General features: G+C 43.1%; 1 protein-coding gene across 1 annotated transcript; it reads right to left on the bottom strand.

The window, feature by feature from the left end:
- Positions 1-511: 511 nt before the first annotated feature.
- On the bottom strand, positions 512-15,665 carry LOC135513515 (fibroblast growth factor 10-like). Its single transcript, XM_064936393.1, has 5 exons — positions 15,580-15,665; positions 15,304-15,453; positions 15,017-15,258; positions 2,886-2,989; positions 512-704 (listed from the first exon to the last, which is right to left on the bottom strand). Exons 1-5 carry the CDS (start codon positions 15,663-15,665, stop codon positions 513-515), a joined length of 774 nt encoding a protein of 257 aa, XP_064792465.1. The 3' UTR covers position 512.
- Positions 15,666-17,082: the final 1,417 nt, after the last annotated feature.

Raw genomic sequence — 17,082 nt, 5'->3', positions numbered from 1 at the left:
CGAGGATCTTGCTCAATTATATAAATTTTTCCTGCATTTACCGATCTGTTAGGCTTTCTTCTTCATTTAAGAATGTTCAGATCATTGAAATGAGAATGAGGACCATGAACAACAGTTCAATAGTTTTTTTGTATACACAGAGCCAGTGCTTCCTCACTTCAACCACGCGGTGTGTGAAACAGCGTCCTACTTTGTTCCCACATGTCACGCCCTCCTTCAGTCCACATCTTTCCAATGATTTGGCACAGAATATGATTCAAATTTCACCCTGTGCCACAGAAAGCACTGCACATCATCAAACCAATAAACCATCTCAACGAAAGTCAAAAGCAGGGAGTATATGCACAGTTAATTACCTTCCTTAGAGAAAATATGTCTTTTAGAAATGGTATAGTTCAGATGCTCTCTGTCTAGATTAGAGTACATTTAAAAAAATCTTTATCTGAAAGATTGTTTAGTGCTGAATAGCTCTCCCACAGGGTATGTTTAGTCCAGTGAAATGCTCTTCTTCATCACACCATGATGGGGAGGAAGTGGGTGGCCATTTTCCTCCTCCTTGTTTTCTTCCCTCTCAGTGGCCTCCCGTGGACACTCAGCCCCACAAACATCTGTCTCTTCTTGTTCCTCCACTCGGCTGAGGCATAGGTGTTATAGCCGTTCTCCTCAATACGCTCCTTCAGTGTGCAGTCAATGCCAAACTCTCTCTGGAAGAACAAAGGACATTACTGGGATACATTCTCATATGTATTTGGATACTGACTCAATAGATTTCATACGGAGTCAACCATTTTCATTTGTGAAGTGCATACACTAGCAAAGGATGTGAGAATACTATATTTATAGTTAATGTACTCTTCATACAAGAGTCAAAATAGATATAAAATATATCAATGTTGAAATATTTCCAGGTATTTATTCAACCTTTCTACAGTGCATGCAGACCCCTTGACGTTTTTCACATTTTGTTACATTACAGCCTTATTCTTAAATTGATTTTTTTTAAATCCCACTCATCAATCTAACTGAAATCAATCAAAATCATATCACATTTACATAAGTATTCAGACTATTTACTCAGTACTTTGTTGAAGCACCTTTGGCAGTGATTACAGTCTTGAGTCTTCTTGGGTATGACGCTACGAGCTTGGCACACCTGTATTTGGGGAGTTTCTCCCATTCTTCTCTGCAGATCCTTGCAAGCTCTGTCAGGTTGGATGGGAAACATCAATGCACATTTATTTTCAGGCCTCTCCAGAGATGTTTGATCAGGTTCAAGTCCGGGCTCTGGCTGGGCCACTCAAGGACATTCAGCGACTTGTCCCGAAGCCACTCCTGCGTTGGCTGTGTGCTTAGGGTTGTTATCCTGTTGGAAGGTGAACATTTGCCCCAGTCTGAGGTCCTGAGCGCTCTGGAGCAGGTTTTCATTAAGGATCTCTCTGTACTTGGCTCCGTTCATCTTGCCCTCAATCCTGACTTGTCTTCCAGTCACTGCTGCTGAAAAACATGCCCACGGCATGACGCTGCCAATACCATGCTTCACCGTAGGGATGGTGCCAGATTTCCTCCAGATGTGACACTTGGCATTCAGGCAAAAGAGTTCAATCTTGGTTTCATCAGACCAGAGAATCTTGTTTCTCATGGTCTGAGAGTCCTTTTATGTGCCTTTTGGCAAACTCCAAGCGGGCTGTCATGCGTATTTTACTGAGGAGTGACTTCTGTCTGGCCACTGCTGCAGAGATGGTTGTCCTTCTGAAAGGTTCCTCCATCACCACAGAGGAACTCTGGAACTCTGTCAGAGTGACCATTGGGTTCTCTGCCACCTCCCTGACCAGGGCCCTCCTCCCCCGATTGCTGAGTTGGGCCGGGCGGCCAGCTCTAGGAAGGGTGTTGGTGGTTCCAAACGTCTTCCATTTAAGAATGATTCAGGCCACTATGTTTTTGGGGACATTCAATGCTGCAGAAAAGTTTTGGTACCCTTCCCCAGATCTTTACATCAACACAATCCTGTCTCTGAGCTCTACGGAGAATTCCTTTGACCTCATGGCTTGTTTTTTGCTCTGACATGCACGGTGAACTGATGGACCTTATATAGACAATCGTGTGCCTTTCCAAATCATGTCTAATCAATAGAATTTACCAAAGGTGGACTCAAACCAAGTTGTAGAAACATCTCAAGGATGATCAATGGAAATAGGATGCACCTGAGCTCAATTTCAAGTCTCTTAGCAAAGGGTCTGAAGACTTTTTATTTTTAATACATTTTCGATCATTTCTAAAAACCTTTTTTTGCTTTGTGTGGATTGATGAGGGAAAAAAGTAATTTTAGAATAAGGCTGTAACATAATAAAATGTGGAAAAAGTTAAGGGGTCTCAATACTTTTCGAATGCACTGTACACTGTATTTATTTATCTGCATTTTGCAGGATCAAATCTCTTGACATGCACCATCGCATTCAAGTGTCCAATGTAAAAACAAAATAAACATACAATACTTAGTGACAAGAATAATATGGCAACTACTGTCTAACAACAACCAAATTAAACTTAGTCAAGATGTACCATGTACTGGTACCATGTACTTGAGGGTACCAGGTACATTCAATAGAAATAGTTAGTTATGTAAATCGGTTACAGTGATAGATGTGATGTATTCTAATGTCTGTGTCACTTAGCACTATAGTCATTACTTGCTGACCTCCAATTTCCTCTTTGAATCATATGCACTTGGTTTGGATGGTGTGCTCTTTGAACTTCTGATAGTTTCCACTGCACCATTAGTTAAAAGTGAACCCAGCTCCAAAGATAAGAACTCTTGTGATAAAGTTGAAGGAATCTAAGTGTCTGTCTTTGAGGCTGGTTAAATGACCTCTGACTCGGATACTGACCGCTCCGTACAGCTCACCCTTCCTGCTGATAGCCAGGTAATAGTTACTGCCCAGGCCTTTGATAGCCACCACCCCCACATCCACCGACGTGATCTCCAAAATACCTGAGAACACACAAAATAACATGTATAATCATTAGGAAACAAGTGATAAACCTTTTATAAATCATTTATAATCATCATAGGGGAGGATTTAGGGGAAATCTGTAACCGTTCAGGCAGGGCATTTTAAGGCAGACCACAGACATAACGTTGGCCCAGATCAACACAGAGGCACAGAAGAGCACAGAAGAGTACATAGAAGCTATGTGTTCTGGATCTGCTGTAGTCATAAAGATAAGAGCTTGTCGAACTATCAGGAGTGTCTGCCTGTCCCTCCTTACATTAAATATTACTTTGTATTTGTGTTGTTTATTAGGTTTAACCAAAGGGGAAAAGTAAGTTAAATGTGTTGAAAAGAAGTATTGCAACTTAAAATATAGGTTTGTTAATAATCAAATATAACAGTTGGCATTGAATCATGTATTTGGTTTCATCAAATATATACATGTTTTTTTTATTGAGAAAACCTAACTGATTTACTTGTAACCAGCTGAAGTAAAAAATAATGACGTTGATCCGAAGAGTAATTGTGTTGATAGTGTAGAGCCTTTCTCAAGACAAAATAATCTAGATGTGTTTTAGAAAGCCTCTAGCTGAAATCCTGTGGGTTCATAGCCAACTGTCATGCTGTCAGTCATATTTCTGTTACTCTAATACTCTAGTTCATAGCCAACTGTCATGCTGTCAGTCATATTTCTGTTACTCTAATACTCTAGTTCATAGCCAACGGTCAAGCTGTCAGTCATATTTCTGTTACTCTAATACTCTAGTTCATAGCCAACTGTCATGCTGTCAGTCATATTTCTGTTACTCTAATACTCTAGTTCATAGCCAACGGTCAAGCTGTCAGTCATATTTCTGTTACTCTAATACTCTAGTTCATAGCCAACGGTCAAGCTGTCAGTCATATTTCTGTTACTCTAATACTCTAGTTCATAGCCAACTGTCATGCTGTCAGTCATATTTTTGTCCCTCGAATACTTTAGTTCATTTTCAGAGAAAAGCCTGAAGAATCTCTTAAAACTGTAGGGTAGAGTTTTCATCCATCCATCCAGCCATCCTTCATATCACCCATATAAGCGTGCTTCATCTATGTAGGGCCACAGTCTACACAGAAGAACATACTTCAGCTTAATAACTAATTTGGCATGAGGATTATAATGAAAGCAGGTAGGATTTATTTGTGAATAGTTTGGCTCATTTGGAATATAAGCCACCAATTCCCAGTGTAAATATACATACACACTCTCACACGCATGCATGCACGTACACACACATGTATCTAATCTGATGCTGGTGTGTGTTAATGGCCCGTCTCTGGTTCCTATGGTACGTTTGACTTCCTGACACCCTCCTTCACTTCCCCTCCACACATCCTGTATGGTGTTGTTATCCTATCTTGACACACACACACACACACACACACGCTGCAGGGAGTTGTTGTGACGATGGCCTTTGATCAGACTGCCACAGCAGTTCCCCTCCTTCGTCCCTGATGAGTATGTGAAGCCGCCTGTGTCACTGTCAAGCTCCCTTGCTTGTGGTCAGACCGTCCAAAGGTGCCGTGTGAACTTGAAGGGGCAGGTGTCCTGGAAAAAGTGCCCTTCGAAATATACTCCCTGTCTCCACATCAGTGAGGTAGCCTCTGCATTAGTTTCCAGTTCAAACAGGTTCACACCGGCAGGTGAAGTGGTGGTGGGGACCATGACACAACGGCCATTGAAGATCTGAGAGTTGCTTCTGTAAGGGATTAGGTGTCCGGTATCGAGTGAGGATGTAAGACTATCTAAGGCTGTTTCTGGGCCCTCTGTAAACATGCCGGGATGAAAGGAGAGAGAACAGAGGAGGACAGATGAGCCATGACAGAGAGACAGGGAGGGGAGGATTAGAAAGACCTCAATGACCACTGATCAAACACACACACCGGAGGCTGGGGCGAGATGACTTATATGGGCGGCAGGTAGCCTAGTGGTTAGAGCGTTGGGCCAGTAACTGAAAGGTTGCTAGATTGAATCCCTGAGCTGACAAGGTAAAAATCTGTTGTTCTGTCCCTGAACAAGGCAGTTAACCCACTATTCCATGGGAGGCCATCATTGTAAATAAGAACTTGTCCTTAACTGACTTGCCTAGTTAAATAAAGGTTAAATAAAAAATACAAACACAATTTAAAAATCAAGTGTGTCTGGGACACAGAGACACACACACACACATAGGTGCAAGGAGGAATGGGAAAACATTTCAGTCTCTCGATGTGCAAAACTGATAGAGACATACCCCAAGCGACTTACAGCTGTAATCTCAGCAAAAGGTGGCGCTACAAAGTATTAACTTAAGGGGGCTGAATCATTTTGCACGCCCAATTTTTCAGTTTTTGATTTGTTAAAAAAGTTTGAAATATCCAATAAATGTCGTTCCACTTCATGATTGTGTCCCACTTGTTGTTAATTCTTCACAAAAAAATACAGTTTTATATCTTTATGTTTGAAGCCTGAAATGTGGCAAATGGTCGCAAAGTTCAAGGGGGCCGAATACTTCCGCAAGGCACTGTATGTGACACTGTGTGTTATGTAGTGGTGATTCTGATACACCACACATTAAATCATGGCCGTGGGTCAACCACATATTTCCAACTGTTTATTTAGTGGGAAATGAGTTGCATGCTGGACACTTTCTCCTAATGTGTGGCTCATTTGATACGCTCTGTTTTGTAGTTACTGCAGTAAATGGTGTGTTAGGGTGGAGTAGGTGCAGACAATGCCAATGTGAATTGAAGGTGGATTTTCCACAGTGGGTTGCTATTTACGGTAACTGGAAGTTACCTTTTCTAAAAAATGGGACAGAGCTTACAGTACAGATACACTGTAGCCAACTTGATTTAAGAATAAGGAAAACATTTACTTAGATATCTGAAACCATTCCAACTGTATCGTCATGTTGAAATATGGGAATGACGGAAAAAAAACCATCAGTAATGTAGATGAGAACCACATTGAAGTAAATTAGTTTGTTCATACCCTGCCCCTCTCCACATCCATAAACATCTTCACATCTCTTATCTCAGTGTCCCTTAGAGTACTGGCTGTGGTTTCCCTTCTGAGGGACACACACACACACGCGCGCGCGCACACACTCACGCCCGCACACACACGCACACACACACACACGCACGCGAATGAGGAACATGCCAGTCCCAGTCAGGAGGCACCTCAGCACACATGACTCCCTGCTGAGAGAAAGACACAAACACATTTGGTGGCCTCCTATATTTCCCTCCTGCGCTCTTGGCAGGCTGAGCTTACACTCACACCATCCCAGCTTGGGGTAATTTGACTAATTTGTCTGCTGCCACACATCTGTTAGAGCCTCAGAACTGGTCGAGTCCACCATTACTGTTCTCAGTAAATGTGTATTAGAAATATTTTTGGCTTTTCAAATGTGATGAGATGCAACAATATAGCAAACCAGGCTATCGATAAACACAGTTTTGTCTAGTTGGGTTTTTAAGCTGATGCCGTTTAAATGTGTAGCTTTAGTTAAATGCGCTTATTTTCGCAAAGCTCCATATTGCCCGGGAATCACTTCCAGCCCTCTCACTCTGTAAGCTCCCAGCAGAATCCCAGCATGATGGAGTGGACATGTGGGAAAGGTTTTCACAGGCATCCCCATAAATCGGTGGGAGGTTGGATACATGCTCTTAAACAGCCCCCAAAACCACCACCTCTACATCTGTTGAGATCTTTGCTAGCAAGGTTGGTAGTTCAAGCACAATACCAGTTGTTCCCCCTCAATCGTTACTATGCTGTAACCAGGTTTCAAAGCTCGGGTCTCAGCCTTGGACAAAAACAAACTGAACCTAAACCATATCTCCAAAAAGGAGGAGTAATACGAATGACTAGTGAAAGATTGAAGCTGTTTTTAATCGAAACTGCTAACTTGGTCTCCAGATATGCTTCAGTGCAAAAAAATCAGTGCATGATTTTACATTATCTATGAAAAGATTGTTCTTGCTATCAGCAACCATGTGGCAAACAAACATATATTTTTAGGAAATGTCCTTTTTTAGTTTTATTCATACAGTATATCCATTATTATGTTATTATTTTCTATCAACCCAGAGTTTTTGCCATAAACCATAAACCTGATGCTGTGTCATTTTCAGGGGCTACAAAGGACATCATCCCAGGGATCATGTCTAGGCCCTGGGCCAGAGCAGAGACTGGAGCTGCTCTCCTGTAGTATCTCTTGCCCTGTGAACCTGATAGTGTGCCAGATAATCCACACTGTCCCCAGTCCCCCCCAGGAAATGACTTTGTGGCAGCACCATTGATACTGAACACTAGCAGCTTTGATGTGACCACAATGATGTTCAACCATGTCATTCATGAATTAGTACCCCTCCCCTACTACTGCTGTCAAACCCAACCCAAAGATAAACTTGGTCACCTTATACAAAAGCTTAGTATTATATACAGCAGTATATTACTAATACAGTGGGGAGAACAAGTATTTGATACACTGCCGATTTTGCAGGTTTTCCTACTTACAAAGCATGTAGAGGTCTGTAATTTTTTTAATCATAGGTACACTTCAACTGTGAGAGAAGGAATCTAAAACAAAAATCCAGAAAATCACATTGTATGATTTTTAAGTAATTAATTTGCATTTTATTGCATAACATAAGTATTTGATCACCTACAAACCAGTAAGAATTCCAGCTCTCACAGACCTGTTAGTTTTTCTTTAAGAAGCCCTCCTGTTCTCCACTAAATACCTATTAAGTGCACCTGTTTGAACACGTTACCTGTTTAAAAGACACCTGTCCACATACTCAATCAAACAGACTCCAACCTCTCCACAATGGCCAAGACCAGAGAGCTGTTTTTATTTTATTTAATTTTTTTATTTAACCTTTATTTAACCAGGTAGGCTAGTTGAGAACAAGTTCTCATTTGCAACTGCGACCTGGCCAAGATAAAGCATAGCAGTGTGAACAGACAACACAGAGTTACACATGGAGTAAACAATTAACAAGTCAATAACACAGTAGAAAATAGAAAAAAAAGAGTCTATATACATTGTGTGCAAAAGGCATGAGGAGGTAGGTGAATAATTACAATTTTGCAGAACACTGGAGTGATAAATGATCAGATGGTCATGTACAGGTAGAGATATAGGTGTGCAAAAGAGCAGAAAAGTAAATAAATAAAAACAGTATGGGGATGAGGTAGGTAAAAATGGGTGGGCTATTTACCGATAGACTATGTACAGCTGCAGCGATCAGTTAGCTACTCAGATAGTTGATGTTTGAAGTTGGTGAGGGAGATAAAAGTCTCCAACTTCAGCGATTTTTGCAATTCGTTCCAGTCACAGGCAGCAGAGAACTGGAATGAAAGGCGGCCAAATGAGGTGTTGGCTTTAGCGATGATAAGTGAGATACACCTGCTGGAGCGCGTGCTACGGTGGGTGTTGCCATCGTGACCAGTGAACTGAGATAAGGCGAAGCTTTATCTAGCATGGACTTGGAGATGACCTGGAGCCAGTGGGTCTGGCGACGAATATGTAGCGAGGGCCAGCCAACTAGAGCATACAGGTTGCAGTGGTGGGTGGTATAAGGTGCTTTAGTAACAAAACGGATGGCACTGTGATAAACTGCATTCAGTTTGCTGAGTAGAGTATTGGAAGCCATTTTGTAGATGACATCGCCGAAGTCGAGGATCGGTAGGATAGTCAGTTTTACTAGGGTAAGTTTGGCGGCGTGAGTGAAGGAGGCTTTGTTGCGGAATAGAAAGCCGACTCTTGATTTGATTTGATTGGAGATGTTTGATATGGGTCTGGAAGGAGAGTTACAGTCTAGCCAGACACCTAGGTACTTATAGATGTCCACATATTTAAGGTCGGAACCATCCAGGGTGGTGATGCTAGTCGGGCGTGCGGGTGCAGGCAGCAAACGGTTGAAAAGCATGCATTTGGTTTTACTAGCGTTTAAGAGCAGTTGGAGGCCACGGAAGGAGTGTTGTATGCCATTGAAGCTCGTTTGGAGGTTAGATAGCACAGTGTCCAAGGACGGGCCGGAAGTATACAGAATGGTGTCGTCTGCGTAGAAGTGGATCAGGGAATCGCCCGCAGCAAGAGCAACAGCATTGATATATACAGAGAAAAGAGTCGGCCCGAGAATTGCACCCTGTGGCACACCCATAGAGACTGCCAGAGGACCGGACAGCATGCCCTCCGATTTGACACACTGAACTCTGTCTGCAAATAGTTGGTGAACCAGGCAAGGCAGTCATCAGAAAAACCGAGGCTACTGAGTCTGCCGATAAGAATATGGTGATTGACAGAGTCGAAAGCCTTGGCAAGGTCGATGAAGACGGCTGCACAGTACTGTCTTTTATCGATGGCGGTTATGATATCGTTTAGTACCTTGAGCGTGGCTGAGGTGCACCCGTGACCGGCTCGGAAACCAGATTGCACAGCGGAGAAGGTACGCGTGAGGACATCAGGGATAAAATTGTAGACCTGCACAAGGCTGGGATGGGCTACAGGACAATAGGCAAGCAGCTTGGTGAGAAGGCAACAACTGTTGGTGCAATTATTAGAAAATGGAAGAAGTTCAAGATGACGGTCAATCACCCTCGGTCTGGGGCTCCAGTCAAGATCTCACCTCGTGGGGCATCAATGATCATGAGGAAGGTGAGGTATCAGCCCAGAACTGCACAATAGGACCTGGTCAATGACCTGAAGAGAGCTGGGACCACAGTCTCAAAGAAAACCATTAGTAACACACTACGCCGTCATGGATTAAAATCCTGCAGCACACGCAAGGTCCCCCTGCTCAAGCCAGCGCATGTACAGGCCCGTCCGAAGTCTGGAATGGGAGAAGGTCATGTGGTCTAATGAGACAAAAATAGAGCTTTTTGGTCTAAACTCCACTCGCCATGTTTGGAGGAAGAAGGATGAGTACAACCCCAAGAACACCATCGCAACCGTGAGGCATGGAGGTGGAAACATCATTATTTGGAGATGCTTTTCGCAAAGGGGACAGGACGACTGCACCGTATTGAGGGGAGGATGGATGGGGCCATGTATCGCGAGATCTTGGCCAACAACCTCCTTCCCTCAGTAAGAGCATTGAAGATGGGTTGTGGCTGGGTCTTCCAACATGACAACGACCCGAAACACACAGCCAGGGCAACTAAGGAGTGGCTCCGTAAGAAGCATCTCAAGGTCCTGGAGTGGCCTAGCCAGTCTCCAGACCTGAACCCAATAGAAAATCTTTGGAGGGAGCTGAAAGTCCGTATTGCCCAGCAACAGCCCCGAAACCTGAAGGATCTGGAGAAGGTCTGTATGGAGGCGTGGGCCAAAATCCCTGTTGCAGTGTGTGCAAACCTGGTCAAGAACTACAGGAAACATATGATCTCTGTAATTGCAAACAAAGGTTTGTGTACCAAATATTAAGTTCTGCTTTTCTGATGTATCAAATACTTATGTCATGCAATAAAATGCAAATTAATTACTTAAAAATAATAATGTGATTTTCTGGATTTTTGTTTTAGATTCTGTCTCTCACAGTTGAAGTGTACCTATGATAAAAATGACAGACCTCTACATGCTTTGTGTTATGTACTTGAGTGAAGACCCAAAAGCGGTTTTAACAGAAAACAGAGTTCTTTAATGAAAAACAGGAATGGCATAAATCCTCTTCCAACGTAGTCAATGGAACAAAAAGAACGTTAGTATAATGCAGGATGCACCTGCCAGGCAGACTCCGACAGGATAGGACAAGGTGGAAGCAAACGGGACGACAGCTTGCTTCTGGCATCAAAAACACAAACAAGAATCAGACACTGAAAGTAGCAGGAACAGAGAGAGAAATAGAGACCTAATCAGAGGGGGAAGAGAGAACAGGTGGGAAGGAGTGAATGAGCTAGTTAGGGGAGATGTAGAACAGCTGAAGAATGAGAGACAGAGAAGGTAACCTAAAAAGACCAGCAGAGAGAGACAGAGTGAAGAGAAAGGACAGGAACAGACATAACAAGACATGACACTTTGTAAGTAGGAAAACCTGCAAAATCGGCAGTGTATCAAATACTTGTTCTCTCCACTGTATGTGCTAGTATAACTGTAGAATTATTGCCTGTAGTATAAAGAATTGTGAGGAGTAATGATGAGAGACAATATAAGGGTTCAATAAGTTAACACCTACTAGCTTCAAGTTGAACCCACCGATCATTTTAGAACAGTCGGTCTAGCAATGTCTTCACTATGTCATAAACATCCAAAAGAGGCATTTTGAAATTCATTGCATTTTTTTGCCTCAGTGTCAAATAGTGTAAAATCTATAAAGACATGTATATAAGTGTAGGGTCTATAAAGACATGTATATACAAGTGTAGGTCTCTAAAGACATTTACAGTTGAAGTCGTAAGTTTACATACACCTTAGCCAAATACATTCAAACTTCACAATTCCTGACATTTAATCCTAGTAAAAATACCTTGTTTTAGGTCAGTTAGGATCACAACTTTATTTTAAGAATGTGAAATGTCAAATAATATGATTTATTTCAACTTTTGTTTCTTTCATCACACTCCCAGTGGGTCAGAAGTTTACATACACTCAATTGATATTTGGTAGCATTGCCTTAATTGTTTAACTTGGGTCAAACGTTTCGGGTAGCCTTCCACAAGCTTCCCACAATAAGTTGGGTAAATGTTTGGTCCATTCCTCCAGACAGAGCGGGTGTAACTGAGTTAGATTTGTAGGCCTCTGTCACGTTCGTTTGTATAAACGGACCAAGGCGCAGCGTATATTGAGTTCCACATAATAAACCGTGACAGAGGTGCTACATATACTTACTCAAAACAATATCCCATAACACAAAGGTGGAGAAATGCTACTTAAGTATGATCCCCAATTAGAGACAACGATAGCCAGCTGCCTCTAATTGGGAATCATACCAAAACACCAAGAAAAAAAAAACTAGAACCCCACATAGAAAATATAAACTAGACTAAATCCCAAGTCACACCCTGACCTACTCCACCATAGAAAATAAAGGCTTCCTATGGTCAGGACAGCCTCCTTGCTCACACACGCTTTTTCAGTTCTTCCCACCAATGATCTATGGGATTGTGGTCAGGGCTTTGTAACTCCCTGACTGATGTCTTAAGATGTTTCTTCAATATATCCACATAATTTCCCTTCCTCATGATGCCATTTATTTTGTGAAGTGCACCAGTCCGTCCTGCAGCAAAGCCATATGCAGTTGTAAACCGTAGTCTGGCTTTTTTTATGGCGGTTTTGGAGCAGTGGCTTCTTCCTTGCTGAGCGGCCTTTCAGGTTGTCGATATAGGACTCGTTTTACTGTGGATATAATATTTTTTAACCTGTTTCCTCCAGCATCTTCACAAGGTCCTTTGCTGTTGTTATGGGATTGATTGGCACTTTTCGCACCCCAGTACATTCATCTCTAGGAGACAGAAGGCGTCTCCTTCATGAGTGGAATGACGCCTGCATGGTCCAATGGTGTTTATACTTTGGTACTGTTGTTTGTACAGATGAACGTGGTACCTTCATGCCTTTGAAAATTGCTCCCAATGATGAACCAGACTTGTGGAGGTCAACAATTGTTTTTCTGAGGTCTTGGCTGATTTCTTTTGATTTTCCCATGATGTCAAGCAAAAAGGCACTGAGTTTGAAGGTAGGCCTTGAAATACATTCACAGGTACACCTTCAATTTACTCAAATTATGTCAATTAGCCTATCAGAAGCTTCTAAAGCCATGACATCATTTTCTGGAATTTTCCAAGCTGTTTAAAGGCACAGTCAACTTAATGTATGTAAACTTCTGAGCCACTGGAATTGTGATACAGTGAATTGTAAGTTAAATAATCTGTTTGTAAACAATTGTTGGGAAAATGACTTGTCATGCACAAAGTAGATGTCCTTACCGACTTGCCAAAAATATAGTTTGTTAACAAGAAATGTGTGAAGTGGTTGAAAAACAAGTTTTAATGACTCCAACCTAAGTGTATGTAAACTTCTGACTTCAACTGTATATAGAAATGAAGGGTCTCTAAAGACATGTATGAACAAGTGTAGGGTCTCTAAAGACATGTATGAACAAGTGTAGGGTCTCTAAAGACATGTATGAACAAGTGTAGGGTCTCTAAAGACATGTATGAACAAGTGTAGGGTCTCTAAAGACATGTATGAACAAGTGTAGGGTCTCTAAAGACATGTATGAACAAGTGTAGGGTCTCTAAAGACATATACAAGTGTAGGGTCTCTAAAGACATGCATATACAAGTGTAGGGTCTCTAAAGACATGCATATACAAGTGTAGGGTCTCTAAAGACATGTATATACAAGTGTAGGTCTCTAAAGACATGTATATACAAGTGTAGGTCTCTAAGGACATGTATATACAAGTGTAGGGTCTCTAAAGACATGTATATACAAGTGTAGGTCTATAAAGACATTTATATACAAGTGTAGGGTCTATAAAGACATGTATATACAAGTGTAGGGTCTATAAAGACATTTATATGCACGTGTAGGGTCTCTAAAGACATTTATATACACGTGTAGGGTCTCTAAAGACATTTATATACACGTGTAGGGTCTCTAAAGACATGTATATACACGGGTAGGTCTATAAAGACATTTATATACACACGTGTAGGTCTATAAAGACATTTATATACACACGTGTAGGTCTATAAAGACATTTATATACACACGTGTAGGTCTATAAAGACATTTATATACACGTGTAGGTCTATAAAGACATTTATATACACGTGTAGGTCTATAAAGACATGTATATACACGTGTAGGTCTATAAAGACATTTATATACACGTGTAGGTCTATAAAGACATTTATAGACACGTGTAGGTCTATAAAGACATTTATAGACACGTGTAGGGTCTCTAAAGACATTTCTGTCATATTCTTGTCAAAACAAACACCAATGGTGCCTTTCCTTACTCTTTCCCATAAGCCTCTTTGATTCATTTTGTGGTTTAGAACACCTGTGAGAAACGTTAAAGACTTCCATATACACGGGATGGGGGGTGATGTGTGTAGGTGGGGGGTGGGGGGGGGGGGGTTGTAGTTTAAGTGAGCACATGTGTCTCTGGTGGTGGTTGCTTGGTTTGCTGCATCCAAACACACACACACACACACACACACACACACACACACACACACACACACACACACACACACACACACACACACACACACACACACACACACACTTGAGCATGTGAATGCCCGCACACAGATAGGCTCACCCACGTATCTCACTGGAATAACTGTACTGTGAGAATAGGGCATGAGTAATAAACATATCCATTCATGTTTCTGTACCTCTGTAAATTAATCACATTTACATTATACTGTATTAATCATAAACCACACGGCATCAGCATTATGTACAACATGTGTGGACTTAAACGAAGCGGACTGGTTGTGTGTGAGAGCATGTTGGTGATTGACATATCCTCTCCTATCCCCTGTCCTGCTCCTGTCTAGCTGTTATCAGTACTGTTGACCCTGGGCTGTGAATACGGACAGATAACAGGTTGGTAATCTACCCCTCCTTTTTTAATCATCTTAGAGCTACCATCATTGTACGGAATGTTACGTCAGGACAGATATCACAGGGACGTCTGGTAGATACAGAAAGAAGCTTCTTGTCAGGAATGTGTCGCCTAGCTCTAAGAATGTCCATGTACTGCTGGGAGACAGATCTTGCCACAATTTAGATTCAACATGCCGCATTGATGATCAATGCAAAAAAAATCTGCTGGAAACCTGTCTTTCCAAACATAACAGTTATTCAACACAAGTCAATCATTTGAAATTGTTTCCCTTTTTCTGTAATTTGTATGATATTCTGTAGTGAAGAGTGATGAAAGCCCTGACAACACAATGGTTTATTTTCAATACACTATGGTGGAACCTCTGTTTCCCCTCTTTTACTCTCCTACTAATTGAAAAACACACTCTTGTGGTTACTTACTGAGGGGGTCCTCTCTGCTCTTGGTCCCATTAACTCTGCCATTTGTATCGATCCGCAGGAAGAACTTCTGGAAGGAGAAGAGCTTCCTCCGCCGCACATCTCCCTGCAGGTGGTTGTAGCTGCGTACGTGCCTCCCCAGCGGAACCCTAATACCTTCCAAGGGACCTCCAGTTTCCCCAGTCACTCCAACCCTGGATGCAGCCAGGGAACTGTTCACTGGCGCCCTAAAAGGGCTGCTGGGGCTGGGGGGCTGGGGGCTGGGGGGCTGGAGACTGGGGAACTGGAGCCTGGGGCTGGTTGGCTGGAGCCTGCCTCTGTAAAGAGGTTGATGGCAGACAACCACAGGGAGGGAAAGGGCGAGCAGCAGTGCTAGCAGCAGAGACAGACACAGGCTGGAAAAGAAGGACCTAGAGATAAAGCTGGACCCAAAGCCAGACCTAAACCTGGACCCAGAGCCAGACCTAAACCTGGACCCAGAGCCAGACCTAAACCTGGACCCAGAACCAGCCCTACACCTGGAGCCAGAGCCAGACCTAAACCTGGACCCAGAGCCAGACCTAAACCTGGACCCAGAGCCAGACCTAAACAAAGACCCAGAGGTGGCCCAGGAAGTGACAGCCGTACTCCCTCCAGCAGCCCATGTGGTCATGGTAGAATGGTGTGGGGAGGACTGGAAGCAACCTCACAGCCTGGGACATGCTGCTGGGGACAACGGGAGGCTGGGAGGTCAGGGAGGGGAGCCCTCCTGGAAAATGGGCCTCTCTGGCACCTAGTCTACCAGGTCTATATGCAAAAGAGATTTCCTCCTCAATTATACCTATCTGGGTTGAAAATCAATGTCTCCTTGCCTTTCTTTTGGTAGCTAGAGCAATTATTGTACTGAAAGTCCATGTATTCCAATGTTCTCTTTCACCTTTGTTCCTATACTGATGTCCTGGTAGATCAATTAAGACAAATACAAATCGATAAATAAAACAGACTATTGTCCCACTCGTCTTATTATTGTTGCCAGTGTAATTGCCGTCAGTGTATTCCAATGACAAACCAGGCAGGCTTCATATGTTCCACTTTTTAAAATGTTCTTCTGTCCTTAGCTGTTCCTGGTGCTGAATTTAATTCCAATCCAGAAATCCTTAGATGGCTACTCCCACAATGAAAGGTCCACTGGCATAGGGACATTCTACTATAACACTTTCTCCAGGCTCATCCCTCTGTCCCCTAAGGCCCAACATTCAACAGCTCACTGCTGCCAGACACCCTCCACACGTTTCTAGATTTCACTAAGAAGAGAGATGGTCAAACAAAATGTAGTGCTAAGTCCTGGTTGGCCAGTGGGTGCCTGTGAGACATGTCCTCCTCTCTTTCTCTCTCCATGAATGAGTGTGGAGTGGACTCCTCTCCCTCTCAATTACAGTGGCTCCACCTTCACTGAGGTAACAGGCTGAGGAGGGGTGTGTGTGTTTGTGTGTGTGTGAATATGAGACTCTGTCAGCTGATCTGCCCCCTCTCTTTAACTCCCACCCTCTCCTTCTCTCATTATTTCTATCCACCACCCACCTCTCTCTTTCTCTCCCTTTCTCTTTCCACCACCCACCTCTCTCTTTCTCTCCCTTCTCTTTCCACCACCCACCTCCCCTTCTCTTCCTTTCTCTTTCCACCACCCACCTCTCTCCTTCTCTTCCTCTCTCACCACCCACCTCTCCCCTTCTCTTTCCTCTCTCACCACCCACCTCTCCCCTTCTCTTCCTTTCTCTTTCCACCACCCATCTCTCCCCTTCTCTTTCCTCTCTCACCACCCACCTCTCCCCTTCTCTTCCTTTCTCTTTCCACCACCCACCTCTCTCCTTCTCTTCCTCTCTCTCACCACCCACCTCTCTCTTTCTCTCTCCCTCCCCCTCCAGCTCCCCCTCCACCTCTCTCTCCCCCTCCACATCTCTCTCACCCCTTCTACAATCTCTCTCTCCCCTCCACCTCTCACTCTCCCCACAATCCACCTCTCTCTCCCCTCCACCTCTCTCTCCCCCTCCACCTCTCTCTATCCCCCTTTCCCCTTCACTCTATATCCC

The sequence above is a fragment of the Oncorhynchus masou genome, chromosome 25 (assembly GCF_036934945.1).
Source record: "Oncorhynchus masou masou isolate Uvic2021 chromosome 25, UVic_Omas_1.1, whole genome shotgun sequence".
Classification (NCBI taxonomy): domain Eukaryota; kingdom Metazoa; phylum Chordata; class Actinopteri; order Salmoniformes; family Salmonidae; genus Oncorhynchus; species Oncorhynchus masou.
The sequence above is the reverse complement of the archived record's forward strand: the minus strand, read 5'-3'. Positions and strand labels throughout refer to the sequence as shown.